The sequence below is a fragment of the Heloderma suspectum genome, chromosome Z (genome assembly GCF_057233095.1).
Source record: "Heloderma suspectum isolate Gila_16-S chromosome Z, 16-S_ref, whole genome shotgun sequence".
NCBI lineage: Eukaryota > Metazoa > Chordata > Lepidosauria > Squamata > Helodermatidae > Heloderma > Heloderma suspectum.
Window position 1 is genome coordinate 4,390,631 of NC_139476.1, and position 19,941 is coordinate 4,410,571.

At 50.4% G+C, this 19,941-nt stretch overlaps 1 protein-coding gene across 1 annotated transcript in view; it reads right to left on the reverse strand.

Annotated features, from left to right (window-relative positions):
• Positions 1-1,814: 1,814 nt before the first annotated feature.
• SEMA6B (semaphorin 6B) overlaps positions 1,815-19,941 on the reverse strand; it is a 45,007-nt gene continuing 26,880 nt past the window's right edge. The window contains exons 9-16 of the mRNA XM_084826051.1: positions 18,746-18,963; positions 16,603-16,734; positions 13,247-13,396; positions 10,795-10,989; positions 8,551-8,691; positions 5,548-5,625; positions 5,070-5,128; positions 1,815-2,833 (exon numbers count right to left, since the gene is read on the reverse strand). Coding sequence (XP_084682177.1) covers positions 1,815-2,833; positions 5,070-5,128; positions 5,548-5,625; positions 8,551-8,691; positions 10,795-10,989; positions 13,247-13,396; positions 16,603-16,734; positions 18,746-18,963 — 1,992 coding nt within the window. The remainder of the gene's footprint in view (positions 2,834-5,069; positions 5,129-5,547; positions 5,626-8,550; positions 8,692-10,794; positions 10,990-13,246; positions 13,397-16,602; positions 16,735-18,745; positions 18,964-19,941) is intronic.

Sequence of the window (19,941 nt, forward strand, 5' to 3'; positions counted from 1 at the left end):
TTTCTGCATCGGTTTCAGAATTATCTTTAAAAAAAACTGTGAGAAAATTCATGCACATATACTTATTTTTTGATGCCATTAGGCCAAATATATGAATTTTTGCAAGCTGGTTTCCTCTGACGTATAATGCATTTCTGGACATTGTTTTCAGTAAAGGACACATTTCTCTGTGTATGTTTCTCTCACAGAGGCAATTTCCTTTGTATGCCCACCTTCCTCAATCTGGTGCCTTGCACATGGGTTGTACTACACTTCCCAGAATCCCCCAGCCAGCATGGACAGGATTTAAGCAATCACTACAGAAGAGGAACAGCGTTTAAAGTGCTGTAACTTATGCTGGGGTGGGCAAGACTGGATTACCCCTGCCTGCCTACACTGCAAATTAAACCAGTTCGGACCCTGGGTGACCCACCATGGGTCAGAACAGAACTCCAGCAATGAAGCTCAGATTCATTCCCAGCCACCTCCACCACCACGTCAATTAACAGGACTGCAATTCCCAGAATTCTTTTCTGGAGGTCGGAGCACTGACACCAGGGGTGGAGAACCTGTCAGCCTGAGGGAGAAGCTTTCGGGGGCTGCATTCCATGATGGGCATGGCCAAAGGCAAAAGGGGCAGGGACAAAGGTAGGAGGGAGCTGGGCCAAAATTACAAAAAATGCCAGCATTAAAGCGCCAGTAATGCCAGGAGAGGCACTCCAGCCTTTCAGAAGGGTAAAAAACTGCACAAAATCTGGGAGACCACCAAACGACTGGTGGTTGGGGAGAAATGTGGTGGGGTGAAGGAAAGCGGTGGGGCAAAGGACAGGGGTATGGGTATTTGAGGGACCCTAGATGGCTGGATTACACACCCAGGTGGGTTGGATTTTGCCCCTGGGACTTGGATTCCCCATCTCTGTCTTAAACTGAAGCCGAAGTTGTGCAAAAGCCTCAGGGTCCATGGGAACTGTAAAAACAGGGTACCTCCGTCCCTTTTTGCTCGCCTTCTAGCATCATTTGAAAGTGTACAGTCAGAGAAAGGCCTCGTCAGCCCATGACAGAAGGCAGAGTACCTTCCAAACCAGCATTCCTTCCTGGGGTAGCCCAGAATAGAAGGATATGATGACATGAGTGTGTGTGCGTGTGTGTACACGTCTATGTGTAAGGAACACACTAGAACCTCACAAAAAAGTAGATGAAATCAGATGGGGAAAGTGGAAACGAGTCTGGTCGCTATTTGTTTTTCACAATCTGGTACCATGCTCCAAACAGCTGTTCTAGAAAAAAAGCAAATAAACCTGGGGAGGGGGAGAGAACAACCGGTAAGGATCCCCGAATCCTTGTGTGCGGCCTTCCGGAACTTTCCTAGCAGCTGACGCTTCGCTCTCGTTTATTTCGCGATCGTCGTTCCATCCTGTCCCATAACCCTACTAATAATAATATCTTTGCCAGAGCAGGCGAAGCGACATTTGGGCCTGCCCGCCTGCCCCCTGTCAGAGAGGAGGAGCCTCGCAAAGGTGAGGAAGAGTCCGATGAGGAAGCGCCAGGATGAAGTAACCCCCCAAACACACACACGCACACGCACACAGAAGAGGTCCCCCCCTTGTTGCGCCAAGCAGCACCTCCCTGGTGACCCCCTCACCCCGACAATCCGTAGGCCTGGGAGGGGGAAGCACACGTCCTCCTCCTCCCTTCGTCCCCCCCCAAGTGGGAACAAGGGTCTCTCATTGTCGTTTTCCTGTTTCACCCCTCCTCCTCTCTGCCGGGAAACCCGCCCCCTTTTCCCGCGAGGAGGGAGGTTACCAAGCCAAGCCATGCCCCCCTGGGACGGCTCCTTATTTGACAGAGGAGGGAGTCCGTTCGATGCCCGTGTACTTCAGAAGGTGGCTCAAGTCTGCCAGGGTGTGCTGGGGCCCCAGCGTGGGCGCCCGCTGAGCCCGGGCATAGGCTGCCGGGCCTTCCCCACTATTAAAAGTGTGGGTGCGCTTCAGGTGTACGCTCGCCTTGGTGGCAGCGTTGTTGCTATTTGAGTTCAGCTTGTCAGGGTTCCAGTGAGCAGGATCCCCCGTCTCCCCGCCCGGGGCCGACACCACCCGCCTCCGGTCCGGGCTGTCGTGCGGCGTGATGGGCAGCTCACCCCCGTAGGAGCTCCGTGCCCCGCAGGGCCGGTGCGATGACGGGGGTGCTTCCTGCAGCTGTTGTTGCTGCTGCTGGACACCCCTGGGCCCGTCGCCCACGCTGACTGGCAGATAACGCATGTCCAGCGAGAGGTCTGTCCCCTCGCCCTCCAGTTCTTGGTCCATCAACATGGAGTGGCAGGAGATGGGGATGACCCGGCCAGAGCTCATGTGGTGGTGGGGCATCGAGGTGTGGCCGGCGTGGAGCAGGATGACCGAGGACGGTGGGTCCCCACCCCGCAGGGAGGCGTTGATGAGGTTGTGGCTGTACTCCCAGGTGCAGGGCTTGGGGCACCGCTTCTGTTGCAAGGGGGTCTGCTCCGGGGTGGGGAGGACCCCTGAATCCAGGTCGTGCTGGCTCACCTTGATGAGCCCCTTCGGCCACCCATTCTGCATCAGCGGGGCCAGCAAGTTCTCCGGCTGCCCGCCACTGGGCCCTCCCCGGGACCGCCGCTCGCCCAGCCGGCTGACGCTCACCACCGACTCGCTGTGCGACAGGATATTCTCCTTGTCCTTGCGGCGGGCCAGCTCCTTCCGGTCCCTGTGGCCGATGAACCAGCACACGCTGAAGCCCGAGATCACGGCCCCGATGACGAAGGCAGCCACGGAGGAAATCACCAGGAGGTTCACCGACACCAGACCGTCTGGTTCATCCACAAAGCTTTCGGTCACCAGTCCTGGGAGAAGGGAGAAGGTGGTTAGGATCCTGGCAGGAGTATATTAGCTGTCGAAATGTGGGGTGGTGCATCAGTTGTATTACTAATGCTGTAGGCCAGGGGCGAGTAACCTCTTTCAGCCGGAGGGCCGAATCACACTTTGGAGAAGCTCTCAGGGGCTGCATTCCAGTGGCGGGCAGAGTCGAAGGCAAAAGGGGCAGGGCTGAAATTACCAAAAAAGGCCAGCATATTTCAGCTTAAAGTTCTTACTGCCAATAGCTAAGCCTCAGGGGAGGCATTTCAACCACCAAATGTTAGATAGGTTGGGAAAGGTGCTGTGGCCTACAGAGCAAGATCTGGCCCCTGGGCCGGAAGTTCTGCACCCTTGCTACAGGCCTATAACCAAAGTTTTTTTCTGGAGACTTTTTGGAAAAGAGGCATGGTTAGCATGCCAGACTAGAACCCTGGAAAACTGGCTTCAAATCCCTGCTCAGCCACGAAGCTCACTAGGAGACTTCGGGACAGTCACTGTTTCTCAGCAAAACCCACCTCACAGGGTTGTTAGGAGGAAAGCATGGGGAGGTGTGAAGCCATATTTGAAGGACTGAATATAAATGTTATCAAGAAAAGAGCCAGACCATTCCCAAAGGAACTTAGCAATTGGGCTGGGGAGACATTTTGGGGTGAGTGGGTGGGCTGTGCATGCTTTCAAAGGGTGGAAATAGGGCATCATTTTGGGTGTGTGTGTGTTGGGTGTGTGTGTGTGAAATTTCTTAAGAGGTTCAGGGGCTTTACTGGTGGCAAATGGCAGCGATCCTAGTGAGTCCTTTTCTAAAAGCTTCATTTTTTTTTGTGCTGCTATTAAGGCAGACATAGTTTTCTAGGGCTGTGCAGGGACCCCCCGAACTGATTCGGAAGCTGCTTCGGGGATTCCAAGGTGGCCCTGATTTGCTTTGGGCTGATTTGGGGGGGGGGGGCGATTCACCTCGGTCCCGAACCTGAACTGGGATTTGGACGGCCAAATCCTGCTTAAGGGCTCCCCTGACTCCCCAGTGCAACCCCCCAGCTCCCAACCTGGGCTACCATCCTGTGACAGCTCAGGTAAGGAGCTGGAGGTGCTGACATGGCTGGGTCAGTGTGCCAAAGCTCCAAAGCACACTGAAGCACTTCAGAGAGCCCCCAACCCATTTCAAGTTGTTTCATGCCCCCTCTGCTTTGCCTCGGAAGGGGCCCGAAGCGGCCTGCTTCGACTCAGGGTTCGGGCCTCAGGCCGAAGCAGTGCACAGCCCTACTGTTTTCTTTTCATAAGAACCTCAGAAGAGCCCTGCTGGATCAGACCCAGGGTCCATCCCGTCCTGCATTCTGTTCACACAGTGGCCAACCATCCGTCAACCAGGAAGCCACAAGGAGGGCATAAGCACAACAGCACCCTCCTGCCCATGTTCCCCAGCAACTGGTCTACATAGGCTCACTGCCTCTGGTACTGGAGGTAGCATGTAGCCATCAAGACCAGTAGCCATCCATAGCCTTTTCTTCCAGGAATTTGTCCAACCCCCTTTTATAGTCATCCAAATGGGTGGCCCTCACTACATCTTGTGGAAGTGAGCTCCATAGTTTAACTGTGTGCTATGTGAAGAAGCCCTTCCTTTTATCTGTCCTGAATCTCCCAGAAATCAGCTTCATAGCATGACCCCAGGTTCTAGTATTATGAGAGGGAGAAAAATGTCTCCCTATCCACATTCTCCTCACCATGCATAATTTTGCACACCCCTATCATGTCTCCCCTCTCCTCCCTTTTCTCCAAGCTACTCAGTCCCAGCAGTTGTAACCTTTCCTCATAGGAGAGTTGATCCAGCCCCTGGATCATTTTAATTGCCCTTTTCTGCACTTTCCCCCCCGACAGAGCCGGACATAGAGTTTGCATGCGTGTGCAGAATGGGAACCGCCAGTGATAGCTGCCAGACACCTTCACCAAAACAGAAAAGATGGTAAAATGGTAGAAAAATCAGAACAGATTATGCAAAGAACGAACAACCAGGGAAATCATGAATTTGCAGAAATTCGTGCAGGCTGAGGGGTTCCTCTTCTCCTGGTATGGAAAAAAGATAGATCCGTCAGGGAGCTTATCTCGACATTGCAGGCAGCCTGGCGGTGGGCTGCCTAAAGAAGTTCCTGGCAAAATCTGAACCCTGGACCTTCCTAGTTCATGAGTCCGCTGCTTGACCCATGGAAGTACAAGAGACCTATGAGCACTCACCTTCACAGTCACCAAGGTGAGAGGTCTTGACACCGCTGATGTCTTGCTCAAACGCAGCCCTGTGGGTGGATCAAGAAGGCAGAGAGGGACAGCTTGTGTTAGACACAGAGAAGGAAACGTTTTAGGTAAGTGGGCTTGATCCACAAGGCCAGAGCCATAGCAGGACAAATGACCTAAGCAGGGTTTTCTTTGTTAAATGGATTATCAACATTTTCCTATCCCACCTCCCCTTGTTTCTCTTTTTCTACTCTCAATTTTTCTTTTGGTCTCTGTCCATTTTGAGCGTTCTTTAAAAAAGGGAAACACCAGAAGACCCAGGGTTGTCCCAAGATATTTTGGGACCAAATGCCACCCTACTTCTGTAAGGGCCAACTCTTTAAAAAGTCTTGCCGTGTCAGTCAGACCCCCAATTTTAGTGATCCCATACATCGCTTGTTCGCCATCCCAACAAGGAATGGCTTATGCCATCGAAAGCTACCTGGTATGCTGTTCTAGGAAGATACACGATCCTTCAGGCGTCCAGCCACAGTATGGGTCGCGGCTCCCCAAACAGTTCCTGAAGGGCAGAAAGCACAGAGGGGTGGGTGGGTAGGGAGGTTAATAAAAGTTCATCAGGAGGAATGGATGGCGCTGGAAACCAGGATGTTCTGCCGAGGGGGGCTGTGTGACATGCCAGGAGAGCATAAGAGCGAGCCACCATTCATAAGCCACCTTTTGGCAGAAAAGAATCACTCAGTTTTCATTGAAAGGGATTATATATTTTCATCAGTAGCGATCTGTGCTCTCTGATAACCTCCTGTCTAGATTACTGTAAGGTGCTATCTGTGGGGCTGCCCTTGAAGACAGGCAAAAATTTCAGTTAGGACAAAAGATGGCAGCAAGGGTACCATCCGGAACTGGCCGTGGTGACCATGTTGTACCAATGTTGCATCAACTCCACTGGCTTCCAGTTTGTTTCCGGGCTCCATTCAAAGTGCTGGTTTTAACCTACAACGCCCTTCATGGACTGGGACTACAGTATCTGAAGAAATGCCTCATCTGGAGGGCACCAGTTGGGGAAGGCTGATAAATTTGTTCCATCCCATTACCATTCAGGGAATTCAGGAGAGATGATGGAGAAGAAACCTGCAAAGTGCTGGACAGCGGTTGATCTGGCCGGGGTTTTCCTCCACGGCAGATGTGGGGAAGCAGTTGCCCAAAGCGGAGGCCTTCCTTCTCTCTTCTCCCCAACTGAGAACGCTCCTCTGAGATCCTCCATGTCCCGTTTGGATGATCCACCCCCCAGCACAGCACCTCCAGCTGCAGTGACCTTTTGTTCTGTGAAGTCTGCTCTTTTCTTTTCTTTCCCCCCCTTTCCTTCTGTTGTGTTTTAAATTTTCCTGCTGATCTTCCCCTGCCCGCCCCCTCGGGGGGCCAGGTATTAAACGAAGAACTTGTGAATAATGCAGACTTGTGTCTCTGGCAATTAGGCGAGGAAATGTTGCCAGCACTGCTGAGGGTGGCGCCCCCCTCCCCGGTGGGTGACAAATGCTTGTAATATCGCTGTGTGGCGGGATGGCCGCCAGCTTTCTGCAGGAATTGGCTGAAAATCTCCAGGACGCACACGAGCATACCTCGTTCCATCCCCGAAAGATGGCCACCGTGGAGAACACCATGGAAAATGCTGGTTAAACATAAGGGGGAGAGGATCTGATGGGGGGCTGTTTCTGGAGGCTCGCTTGGGAGTTTTGTTACAACGGTTATCCCTTTAATTGTTAACATCGCTCCCTCTAATAGCGAACTTGGGCGGCGAGTGCTGACAGGACCGGAGCCAAAATAGTCCCACCGAGAAACAAGAAGGCGGTCTCGGCGTGTGTGTGGAAACCACACATTTTGCAGAAGTACAATCTTTTTTAAAAAAAATCTAAGCCCCCGTCCCCCACCACAAGTCAGCCCAGTGAGGATCAAGCCTGTTCAGTAGACAAAAGAATTAACATGGCTAGCTGAAATCCTGAATAGGACAATGAGGATGGTGTGGTGGCTCTTGGCTCAATCCCACAGGGCTCTTTTTATGTCAGTGACAGCAAGCCATTGGCCAAACTCCTATGATGTCACAGAATGTTCACAAACACAATCACAGCCCCATCAGCAGGGGAAAAAAAAAAACCCTAGGTAGACTAGGGGCTGTGTGTGACATTGCTAGGAACAGGTCTATTTGTATAATTTTAGCGATAATAATCTGAAGGCTATTTGCCTGTTATAGGGTCAAGGATTTCATGAAGTAATGCCTAACAAGCCTGCAGAGGGTTTGTGTAGGGGGAAAGGGGAAATGTTAATTAAAGGGGTGCGATGGGCTTTCTAATGCCTGCAGCTGAGGGTGCTCCAAGTTGCTTCAAACAATGCATCCCATCCATGTAGGACTCTCCACAGTCCACATTAGGGATGTGGAGAAATACGCAATGGACTCAAATGAGTTTGCACGTCCATGAATCCAACCCGTGGATTCCACAGCTGACTGGCTTTTTCCAAGTCGCACAGATCCCACAGACTTGCAGACTAGGGTTTTTTTTAACTTTGAGGGAGGGGGATTTGCACTAATGCACAGTGGCGCTAATGCACTAATTAGTGCAATTACTGCACACGCACACTTGCACAAGTGAGCTCACCTGCATTAGCTGATTAAAATAGCTGATGCGGATGACCACATTTGCGCAAGTGCAATAGCGCTTATGCATATTAGCACAAGTAGGGTGAGCGAAGTCATGTGCATTACTAGCTCAAGAGAGGTGACCCACCATCACACGGGAAGCACGATCTGGCTGTTCACTGCTGGAAACATAATTATGGGTTGAAGCCATAAGAGCAGTCCCTCTAGATCAGGCTGAAGGTTCATCTTGACCAGCATCCTATGTTTCCTACAGTAACCGACCCAGATGACTCACAAGCTTGCTTCCTCCAGGGCATGAGCCCAGCCTCTGACTCTGCGTAGGTACACTGTCACTAAACATGGAGGTTCCATTAGGTGACAATGGCTAATAGCCACCAAAAGACGTCTGTAAGAAGAGCCTGGCTGGATCTGGAGGAAAAGGTCCATTGAGCTAAGCATCCCTGTTTCCAAACAAATCAGCCAATACCAAGAGTTACTTCTGGTCACACCATGGAATCCCAAGCCGAGCTTCCTGGGTCTTGAATGTGGAGAGGATCCCGAGTTCTGGCATAGCTGTGCCTGCATGAAGGGTAAGCTCTGTACATCTGGGGCTGATCTCTGTCCCCAGAATGGTGGAGCAGTAATTAGACAAGAGGGGGAAACAGGACCTGCTGAAAGATGTAATATTTTTCCTCTTCCCTCCTCTTCCTTTCCTCCTTGCATGTCATGTCTTTGTAAGCAGGGACTCTCTTGTACATTACTTGTTATACGTAATTTGGTCCAGGAGCTTTTTTGGGCTGAGGAGGGGGATATAAACAAACACACTTTAAATCAGTACATAAATCAGGCACTCACTTCATACAGCCGGAATGTTGGTGGCACCTGGCCACGGGGGCACGCACCACGCAGGGAGGGAAGGCCAGCAGCAAGGATCCAGTGGCTTTGTCCAGTTCCATGCCCAGCAGTTTCCGTTCATCCACACTGTCCTTGCCACACCTGGCAGAAAAGATCAAGACTGCCGTGTAAGGATTTAGGGGGAAATCAAACCAGGACAAAGGTTGGAAGCATTGGCACAAGAATGTGCAGTCTTCAGAGCCACACAGAGCTCTTTGCTGGGCCCAGATGGGAAAGGAGCTTGTTTCCATGGCAACAAAGGGCCGAACAGCTTACAAGTCATTGCATTTAGAAGTGTTTGATGTTGTCTGAGCCTCAAGAAGCCTTTGCCTTTTAAAGGCGGCACAACAATACCTGTAACTAAGTGAAATAAATTTAGGGAGCAATCGTGTGAAACTTAGACAGCATCTGAGGGGCCATGGGATATTTTGGATCGCCAGCTCCCAGGTTGGGGAGACAGCGCTCTGGCCTCAGAGCTGGGAATCGGAGCCCCCCCCAGCTCCCCACCCCTTGATGATGGCACGGGAAGAACTGTGCTGGCTGCTTTCTGAGGTCAGGAACTTGACCTCAGAGGATGAGGAAACGGGGCATTTTGCTGGGCGGGAAGAGGAGGAGACTGGAGGGTCAAGATCACCTCTGCTGCTCCTCCCACTCTTCATTGGATGACCGTAAGCGTCCAGGTTTGGAGGCTTATGATGGTCACTACAGAATTGCGCCCTCAAAAATTAAACAAGTGGCACTCTAAAGCAGAGATGTAGTGATGTGCCTTGTAAGGGTGCGGTTCCAGCATGTTTTTTTTTATTAGCAGGGCTTCTGACAATATCTGTCCCCACCACCCAGACTTTTCTGTTCCCTCTAAGCTTAGCTGGCATCCTCACAGTAGCTGGGGGAAAAGGAACTTTCCTAGAAACTATTTATTTATTTTTACATTTATATCCGGACTTTTTCCCTCTTGCAAGGAACCCAAGGCAACTTACGTGGCCCTTCGCCTCCCAGTTTCATCCTCACAACAACCTTGTGAAGTAGGTTAGGCCAAAAGTCAGTGACAGGCCCAAAGTCCCCCAGTGAGCTTCATGGCTGAGTGGGGACTAGAACCCAGATCTCCTGAGTCCTAGTCCAACAGTCTAACCACTACACCACACTGGCTCTCCTAATGTAAGGTATTTTGGGGTGGCTTGGTCTAGAATGGGCAGTTCAGACCCATCGGCTGTACAAAAGCCCTGCTCCTGGTGGAGATAAAAGCTGCTAGGACTGGTTTGTTGATATGGATCAATACTGCTGCCTGTGTTTTTGGACTTGTCAGGGTCTGCCCCTGTTGCCTACTGAATTCTCCAATAGCCAAAATCAACACTCAGACAAAAGGGCTGCTTTCCCAGGCTTTAATTCCATTTATCCTAATGAGGCATACAGATGCTAATTGCTAGAGACTCAGAGAAACTACAAAGGAACAGCCATCTGGGGGTTTCTAAGGGTTAGGACGTCGGTTGATCTCCGTTTGGGAAAAACGCGGCAACTCTCTGAACTTAAGGGGTGAGAGGGGAAGATCTCCCCCTCCCCTGTGATGCTTCTGTGTGCCGCAGTTGATGTCAAGCCAATCGGGCTGAGCGCTGAAGCTTGGCTCCTGTGATTTCTCGCTTGTGCCTGCGCCTCACGTCTAAAAGCTCAGGTTGTCCCTCCCTTTCCATGCCTGGTTCGCTGTCGCTCCCACGGATGTGAGAAGGGGGGGGGCTCCCCCTCCAGCTGCGCCTCTGAAGTCTGAGAGCGTTCCTCCCTCATGACTTGTCTCTCCTCCTCAGAATCAGAGCTGCTTTGGGACTCTATGGGTGGCTCAGATCCAACCCTGACAGGACTCTCCTTGGGCGTGTGGCTAGGAGGACCATCACAACTAGCTCCTGCACTTCCATGTTTACCACGATGCCAGCGCTTGGAAGAGACAGGTGCTGGGGCTTGAACCTATCTGGTTCTGTCAGCTCCCCCCAGGGCTATTTCACGTGGCAGCTGAGTTATGCCAGGGCTTCCTGAAGCGAACAGACCAGTGCTCAGACACTGTCAAGGTGCACATCACTGCCTTTTTAGGCATTCAACTCTTCCGTGCACTCTTTCTGTATTCCAGCTTCAAGCATTCCCTCTGGTCCTTCCCTCTTCCAGTAGCTTGAATGAAGCTGTGTGTGCGTGTCCACGCGTGTGGTGCCCATTTCAACTTACTTGTCACTCGGGTAGGTCTCAAACTCCTCCAGAAGCAAGCTGTGGCTACTGGTGTGGACGGTTCCGGAGCTGGCACTGAGGTTGGTGTGGATGAGAAACTTGAGCACCATGCCTGTGTCAGATGCTAGGAAGACCACGGTGTGGTTTCTGTCAGGGCCTGCTGCAGGGTCCACCACGATCTTGCGTAGCTGATACCTGCCCCAGGAAAATGGAGAGCACGGCTGAGTCAAATGTATATCGACACACTGCCCTAGACAGATTTGGGCTAGTTAAGGCAATTAGTAGAGAGACACAGACGGACCCACAGAAACACAGACAGTCACACACATACACAGGGGCAGACACAGAGAGAGCAACACAGACAGCATCACACACAGATGGACAGGTAGACGCAGACACCAATGCACACAGACGGACCTGCAAGGACAGACACAGAGACAGACACAGAGATATACACAGAGACATGGAAACAGACAGACAGACAGACGGAGACAGAAACACAGACAGCAACACACACAGATGGACATGCAGACACAGACACAAATGCACACACACAGACCCACAAGGACAGACACAGAGACATACACAGAGACACAGAAACAGACAGAGACACACACAGAGATGCACACAGACACACAGGGACCGACACAGAGACAGATATGCACATAGAGGCAAAAACACAGACACACAGACACAAACAGACATAGACACACACACACACAGTGGCTAGCTTGTTCTACATCCCTTAGGAGGAGAAAAAAAGTCAATTACAGGAAAAGTAAAGCTGTAATTATTCCCCCCCCCCAGCCAATTAAATCTGGCTGTTTTGCATATGAAACTAGCAAAGCCAAAAGCACAGAGCAAGGACGGAAGCCAGCTAGAGGGTTGGGGCAGGGGCAGTGGTATTGCGACCAGCAATCACCCCTCAACGGCTCCGTAAATTGTGTCCCCTGCTGGTGCACACGCCATTGTGACCATGGATGCATACGTGCCATTCCTGCAGCTGTCAAGGGTTTGCATCCTCCCTTGGAATCCTGGGGAGAAGTTTTGCTAGGCCTTGTCTGAAACACAGACAGAGAACACCCCCACCCCAATATCTCCTAGTGTGTATTTCTGGCTTGAGAGACAACAGGAACGATGCTTGATTAATTTCACATAGAACAGCAATTAAGACAGATTTAATTAGAACCAGATCGACTTGGCTGCAGTGCTTAGGAAAGAAATGGAAGTGTTAAATTCCCTGGTCCCTCCACAGACGCAGAAGTGCATAAAGTATCCACACAAGATAGGTGTGCAATACATGTATATCTGCAATAGCTAGTTGATTAATCAGTAGATTAATCAGCTAAAGACCACTGAGATAGGCAAAAAGGCTGCTCTTAATCAGTCAGCAGACCTTTAAAAATCACTTCCTTGCTTTTTAAATCAACATCCTGTCTTGGAAGAGGCATCCCCTTCTCTGTGCGAAAGAATAGAGAATGCTTCTTCTAAACTGATCAGGTTTGGCACATGCATGCATCATCATGCAGCACTCGACTGCATTGGCGCCTTCTTGGAAGAGGCATTCTCTCCTGTGTGCATGAGAGAAGAGAGAATGCATCCTCTAACACAGGGATGGGGAAACTCCAACCCATGGGCTGGATACCCATGAGAGTTTCCCATCCAGCTTGACAACCTCTTCCCCAGGCCTCATCTCTTCTCCCAGCAGGGAAAAGCTCTTATCTCCAATTAGCTGATTGGAGGTAAGAGGGTTACCCTGCTGCACAGTGAGAAAGAGAGCATTTGTCACTGTGCAGGAGGAATATGCTCTTATCTCCAGTCAGCAGCTGATCAGACATAAGAGCTTTACCCTGCTGCGCAGTAAGAAAGAGACTCTTTGTCACTGTGTGGAAGGGGTAAGCTCTTACCTTTGATCAGCAGCTGATTGGAGACAGGTGCTTTACCCTGCTGTGCAAGGAGAAAGACAGCCTTTGTCACTGTGGAGGAGGGATAAGCTCTTATCTCCAGTCAGCAGCTGATCTTATCTCCAGCCAGCAGTAAACATTCAGGGGCCTGTCCTGCTTACTTCTGAGTAGCGCATCCCCAATAGGTGGGCTTTCCAGCAAGGGAAAGCTCACCAGTTCATTGGTCCCATTTCACACCGCTCTGACCAACAAGAAGCTTCTCCTAATGTTCAACCAAAAATAGACTCTCTTGTAATGGAAGCCCTTTACTTCTAGTCCTGCCCCCCAGGATGGCAGAGTATGTCTTTTCCCTGTTCTGTGTGATGGTCTTTCAGGGATTGGAAGAGGGCTATACCATGCCCCCCCCCACTACCGGCAAAAGTATCCACACCTGATACGATGGCCAGTTTCTGAACAAAACTCTGGTTTCTGTGCTCTTATTTTCACAGGGGGCGACCGACGTTTAAACATTTTATCTCTCTCTCTCTCTCTCTCTCTCTCTCACTCACCGAGTCATGGTCCGGATGATCCAGGGAGCGTTACCCAAAGATGGCACTGACTCGTCCATCAGAGGATGTGTCTTGACGAAATTGAGGATCTCGTCTGGAAGGAAGCTGGAGGAGTTGTAGCGCATCCCAGGAGCTGTGCAGCAACCCGGCCTGGGAAGCAAAGGGGGAAGGGGCAGAGAGCATGAATGGCATGCGTTGACTGAGCGGGATTAAGACAAGGACATCCTTGGATAATTGACTATGTCTTCACATCCCTCTTCCATGTCACAGTGCCCTCACCCCAAGCCCTCACTGCCTTGTTTCCTGATCCTTTAACCAAGTGGAGGGGAAGTGGTTTGGGATGGGAGGCTGGGTGATTCCCACACAGCCTTCCATGGGTCAAATAATGTCAGGGTGCAGGGTGATGCCTCCCCCGCACAACATCAGGGCACCGGGTCATGCTGCCTGACGTCAGGATGTGGGGTCATGTGGCCTGACATCAGGGCATGTGGTTACATCCCCAACGTCAAGGCACTGGGTCACATCCCCTCACAACCTTTGGCCCAGGCTGAGGTAATCCAGCCAGGAATCCAGCTTCATTGTGCATTGGCTTCTCTCATTGGGGAGTTCCCCAACCCTGCTTTAACTAGAGTGTTCCTTAGAAAAGGCAAAAACAAAGTAATAGCCCTGTTTATGGACAACCATCTCCGCAAAAATAAATGACACTGTGCTTCAGTGTACTGAAGAGTTGTTCATTTAACTCTACAGCATGACGGCAAACCAAGATGGAGGGCCAATGCAGGACATGATGTTTTTATGTCCTCACGTAACAATGTTATATACACACGTAGTGACTGGGGTAAGACCTGATAAAATCCCCGTCCTGTCCATAATAGGCAAAAAATCCATGGATTAGAAACGCTAAGAATATAAGACACACCCTGCTGAATCATAGAGTCATAGAAGAGTAGGGTTGGAAGAGGCCTACAAGGCCATCGAGTCCAACCCCCTGCTCCATGCAGGAATCCAGGTCAGACTCAGAGCATCCCTGACAGATGGCTGTCCAGCCTCGTCTTGAAGATCATATAACCGTCAACCCCCATTCCCACAGCAGTCAGTTTGTGTAACTAGTAAGGATGGACGAAAGTCCCTTACCTGGTCCCGCAGCTTGCTTCGTGGTGGTGGGGAGGCGCTTCGGTTCTCCCCCCGAAGTTCAATCCGGGGGGAGGAGGCGCCCCGCCTCGCTCGGCCAAAATTCAGGCCGGGGGGGAACCGCCCCATCCCTCGCCGCCGAAATTCAGGCCGGGGAGAAGCGCCCCGTCTCCCCGGCTGCGAAATAAAAAAGCAAATGTAAAAACACACACACACACACACTAGATAGGCTACGTAACGATTTACGTAGCCTATCACAGCCAGATTTCCAAAGTCAGCCATGATAGGCTACGTAAATCATTACGTAGCCTATCACGGGTGACTTTGGAAAAAAAAAAAAGTGCGTACGCAAATGGCGGTGCCCATGGGCACCGCCATTTGCATTCCTTATTTGGGTCTGGGTAGTCTACGTGAAGATTTACGTAGACTACGGCGAAAATAAGGGCAACGCAAATAGCGTTGCCCTTATTTTCACCGTAGTCTACATAAATCTTTATGTAGACTACCCGGGCCCAAATAAGATACGCAAATGGTGGCGCCCATGGGCGCCGCCATTTGCATATGCGCTTTTTTTTCTCCCCCCAAAGTCACCCGTGATAGGCTATGTAACGATTTACGTAGCCTATCACGGCTGACTTTGGAAATCTAGCTGTGATAGGCTACATAAATCGTTACGTAGCCTATCACGTGTGTGTGTATGTGTTTTTTTTACATTTACTTTGTAATGGCGGTGGCGGCGGCCGGTCACAAGACCGGCCGCCACCCCCGCCGAGCTGCTGCCGAACCGCCGCCGGGACCTGCCACCGAGAGGGACATTTGCAGGAGGTAAATCCCATCCTGGGGGGGGTGGCGGGGGGATGGCGGAGAATTTCACCGCCAATATCGGGGGGCTGAATGTGTTGGCATTCGGCCTCCCCGAGATTCGTGGAGAAATTCTCCGCCATCCCTAGTAACTAGAGGTGTCGGAGAAATCCGCAGCAGAATCAAATGAGTCCAGATTTCTATGAATACAACCTGCAGATTCCACAGAGGACTGGCTTTTCCTGAGTTGCATGGATTTCACAGACTTTCTGGAATTTTATACAAATTTAGTCATGGAAAAATACATAAAATAATTTTAAAAACCACTGGCTGAAAATGTGCATTCCCCACCATAGGCTAAAACATGAAAATGCACATTTGGGGGGGGGGGATTGGTCGATTTTTTGCGGTGGGGAGGTGCACATTTTTGCAAGTGCGAATTCTGCAAATGCAAGTTTGTGCAAATTTGGGAAACCGGAAAAAATCTGATTCCGTCAATGAACGGATGAAGGAACAAGAGGCACCAGACAATCCATGGAACCCAGACGGAATGGATTTTACAAAATCTGTACATCCTTATATGTAACCCATATGGTGTGGAGAATGGATCGGGAGACACTTTTCTCCCTCTCTCATAATACTAGAACCCAGTGGGGTCCTCCCATGAAGCTGATTGGTGGGAGATTCAGGACAGATAAAAGGAAGGACTTCTCCACACAGCGCCTGGTCAAACTATGGAATTTGCTACCACAGGATGCAGTGATGACCACCAATTTGGATGCCTTTAAAAGGGGGTTGGATAAATTCCTCGAGAAGAAGGCTATCCATGGCTACTAGCCTTGATGGCTCTGTGCTGCCTCCAGTACCAGAGGCAGTGAGCCTATGTACACCAGTTGGGAGGAACCTGGGTGGCAGAGTGCTGTTGCACTCCTCTCCTGCCTGTGGGTTTCCCGTGGGCAGCTGGTTGGTCACTGTGGGAACAGAATGCTGGACTGGATGGACCCTTGGTCTGATCCAGCAGGGCTCTTCTGATGTTCTTACATTCTTATGTTCTTCCTAGCGGTAGCACACTTTTCCATACTGAGATCCCTTTTCTGCTGATGGAGAAGATGTGACGCTTGTGAGCATTCTATGACATCACAGAAGCTAGACCAATGGCTTGGTGAGGGAGACCCCCTTAAGAGTCCTGCTGGATCAGACCAAAGATGCATGTAATATAGTATCCCATTTCCCACAGTGGCCAGCCTGATACTTCCAGAAAGCCCCTGAGCAGGATGAGAAAGCAACCGTCCGTCCTGCCCTGATTTTGCTGCCCCAGACATTGGTACCGAATGGTAGAACTGCCACTGAACATGTAAATCCCACGTTAGCTTTCATGGCAGACAGCTGGTTGGGACCAACGCGATGGCTTCCATTTTACCCACCGTGGCTTGGGTACCAGCTCTTCCGGCACTGGGGTCCAAATGGACTCAGGGGATTTCTGCTCCCGGAAGCGTCCTTCGAAGACAGAGGCTATTTGGGCCATGTCAAAAGCGCAGACAGCTGAGCCGGGAATACTACAAAGGGAGAGAAAAGGAGCCATATCAGATCTTTTGGAGAGAAGAGATTCTGAGAACTCACAGACAGTGGCATCATGAAGCTAGGGCCTCGCAGGGATGCAGCCCCGACACTTTTATTAGCAGGAACATTATCTCCCACTGCCCTCAGACTTCCCTGTTCCCTCTTCACTGAGCTGCAATGCGCACAGTAGCTGGGAGGAAAACGGACCATTTTATATATTGTTGGTATGTAAAGTATTTTGCTCCTGAATGGGCAACGATGACCCATTCCCTTTACAAGAGACCTGCTCCTGGTAGAGAGATGAAAACGTCTAGAACGGGTTTGTTGATATGGATCAACAAAGGGGCCTGGATTTTTGGACTCTCCTTGGGGGTGTGGCTGTGGGGACGATGAGCCTGCACTTCAGAACTGACGGTGGGACCACTGTCCACATGGTGTGACCAGTGGTTGGTTTCCAAACTGCACAAGCACAGCGGTTAAGGTTCTGAGCTACGCAAGCCCCTGGTTCAGAACTCACCTCTGCCATGAGCATATTAAGGGCACAAGCCTAGGCAGACAGGAAAGGCATGTTTTCTAGGCATGTCTAGACAGTTTAGGCAGCATGGCCCAGCCAGCCATGCTCGGAATTGTAGGACGTTTTTCTACCTAAGCATGCATAGGATTGCGCCCTAAATGGCTCTAGGAGAGCTGGTCTCTTTCTGCCTCAGTACACATGGGAAAAGCTTTTCTATCATACAGGGTTGTTCTATGGATTGTGGCCAGATTATTTATTTATTTGATTTTATTTGTACCCTGCCTTCCTACTAAAAAATGGCACTCCAGGCGGCTTACAGAATCAATGAAAATGGATTAAGAAATGCATCAAAATGCAAGGACAATGTAACAATAACAGAAAAAAATGGTTAAAAAACAGCACCCAAGCCACCAGAGCACCGACAGGGGCTATTCATGAATAGCTGTGAACGCTCTAAAGTTTTAAGTTGGTTTATTAATAATAATTATTAATTATGGATTAATAATAATTAATTACCGATAATAGCAATGTATTACTATTATTATTAACATATGATGATGATTATGGTGATGATGATTCTGGAGCCTAAGAATAGGAACATGGGAAGCTGTCATATGTTGAATCTACCTTGCACAGTGTTGCACAGCTCTTTAAGGTTTCAGACAAGGTCTTCCCCTGCCCTACCTGGAGAAGCCACGGACTGAACCTGGAACCTCCGGCATTCCAAGCAGGGACTCTACCACTGAGCTACTGCCCTTCCCCAATGAATTCTGGCAGGCCTGCTGCTCAGAAAGCCCTATCCCATAACTCCCTGATCTACAAGGCTGCCTGTGGTTAAGACCTAGGTAAGACTCTGCATATGCTTACAAGCTCTCTCACTCTTTCACCTCTTCCCCTCAATGCCAGAGGTGCAGTGGAGATTGTTGCAGATACAGCGGGACATTGGAGAGGCCCTCTGCACATGCTCATGAGCTGCTCTCTCAGTCAGGAAAACCACATTCAGTGAAGAAGGAACTTTGCATGTTCCCAGAAGCATTCTCTCCTGCATTAGCTTTTAAAATTATTATTATTATTATTATCACCATCATCATATTTACATCCCATTTTTTTTCCTTTTTCAAGGAACCAAATTCAGTGAAGAAGGAACCTGGCACGTTCCCGCAATCACTCTCTCCTGTATTATCCTTCAAAATTCTTATTATTACATTTGTATCCCGCCTTTTTCCCTCTTGCAAGGGACCCTAGGTGGCTTACGTGGTCCTCCTCCTCTCCATTCTATCCTCACAACAACGACCCTGCGAGGTAGGTCAGGCTGAGAGCCAGGGACTGGCCCAAAGTCAGCTAGTGAGCTTCATGGCTCCCAAGTCCCAGCCCAGCACTCTAACCACTACACCACACTGGCTCTATTACGACACAGATCTTTTCTTTTGAGGCTACGTCCTCATGGTTAGCCCAGCTGCTGTGCATCTTGCTTCTCCCAGCCCCCAGCTGACCTATTACTGGGCGTGGAGAAGACAGCCATCACCACAGGCCTCCCGTCGATCATCAAGATGTCTGTGACCGACTGGATGACGTTGAAGTAGAAGTGAGAGTCGCCCGGCACCGAGCAGTTGAGGCGGGCCTTGAGGAAGGATGTCCACTGCTTCTCCAGCACCCGCTGGGAGCCGCCCATGTCGTTCTTACACACCCGGGCCACCCGCGAAACCACCACCTGGATGGGGGGGAAACAAGCAGGGGCAGGAGAATTGGTAAGGGGAAAGTCTACAGCTCTTGCTTTTGAGAGTCAGATCTGGTGGCATGGAGGGTTGGAGGCCGCAGGGAGAGCTTAGAGCAGGAATGCAGAATGTCAGGTCTGTGGGCCACATCCGGCCCACCAAATTGGGCCCTCAGAGGACCATGCCCCATTTTTCTGGCCACACCCCCTTTCCTCTGACAGCTGATCATTTGGTGGTTTTCCAGCTTTTGCACACTCCCCCCCCCCATTTTAGAAGCTTGAACTACTTCTCCTGAGACTTTGTTACTGGCAGTGAGAGCTAGAAACTAAAACATGCTGCTATTTTTGGCAATTGGCCCCTCCCCTTTTGATTTTGGCCCCGCCCCTCTGCCTCCAGCCCCACCCACTTCTGGAATGTGGCCCCTGAGCGCTCCTCTGAAGGGGAATTTGGTCCCAGGGTGGAATGAAGTTCCCCATCTCTGGCCTACAGGCTGTTGCACAAAATTCAGATCTGATCGTTCACAACACTGGAAGCTTCATTACATCGAGAAAGGCCGGTGGTCTGTCTAGCTCAGCATTGACTGCACTGGCTGGCTATAGCTCTCCCAAGGATTCAGGCAAGGGCCTTCTGCATGCAAATGCAGCCCTACCTTGAGGTTGAACCTGGGGCTTTTTGCATGCAAACTTTGGGCGGGAAAAAGGACTCTTTTTCTTTTTTGGGGGGCTCTGCTACTGAGCTTCTAAAACAAAAGCAAGATTCCGGTCCTCACAGTGCTGAATAAAAGGCTGATTTAAATAGGAACTACAGGAATACCGAGCTACATGGACCAATGGGCTGACTTAATATAACATTGTCATCTATTCAGAGCCAGGTTAAAACTTTCCTCTGTTCCCAGGCATTTGACAGCATACAAAGGGCTCCTTTGTTAATTGCATGGGTTGATGCCTTTATGGTTGTCATGGATGTTTTCTTTT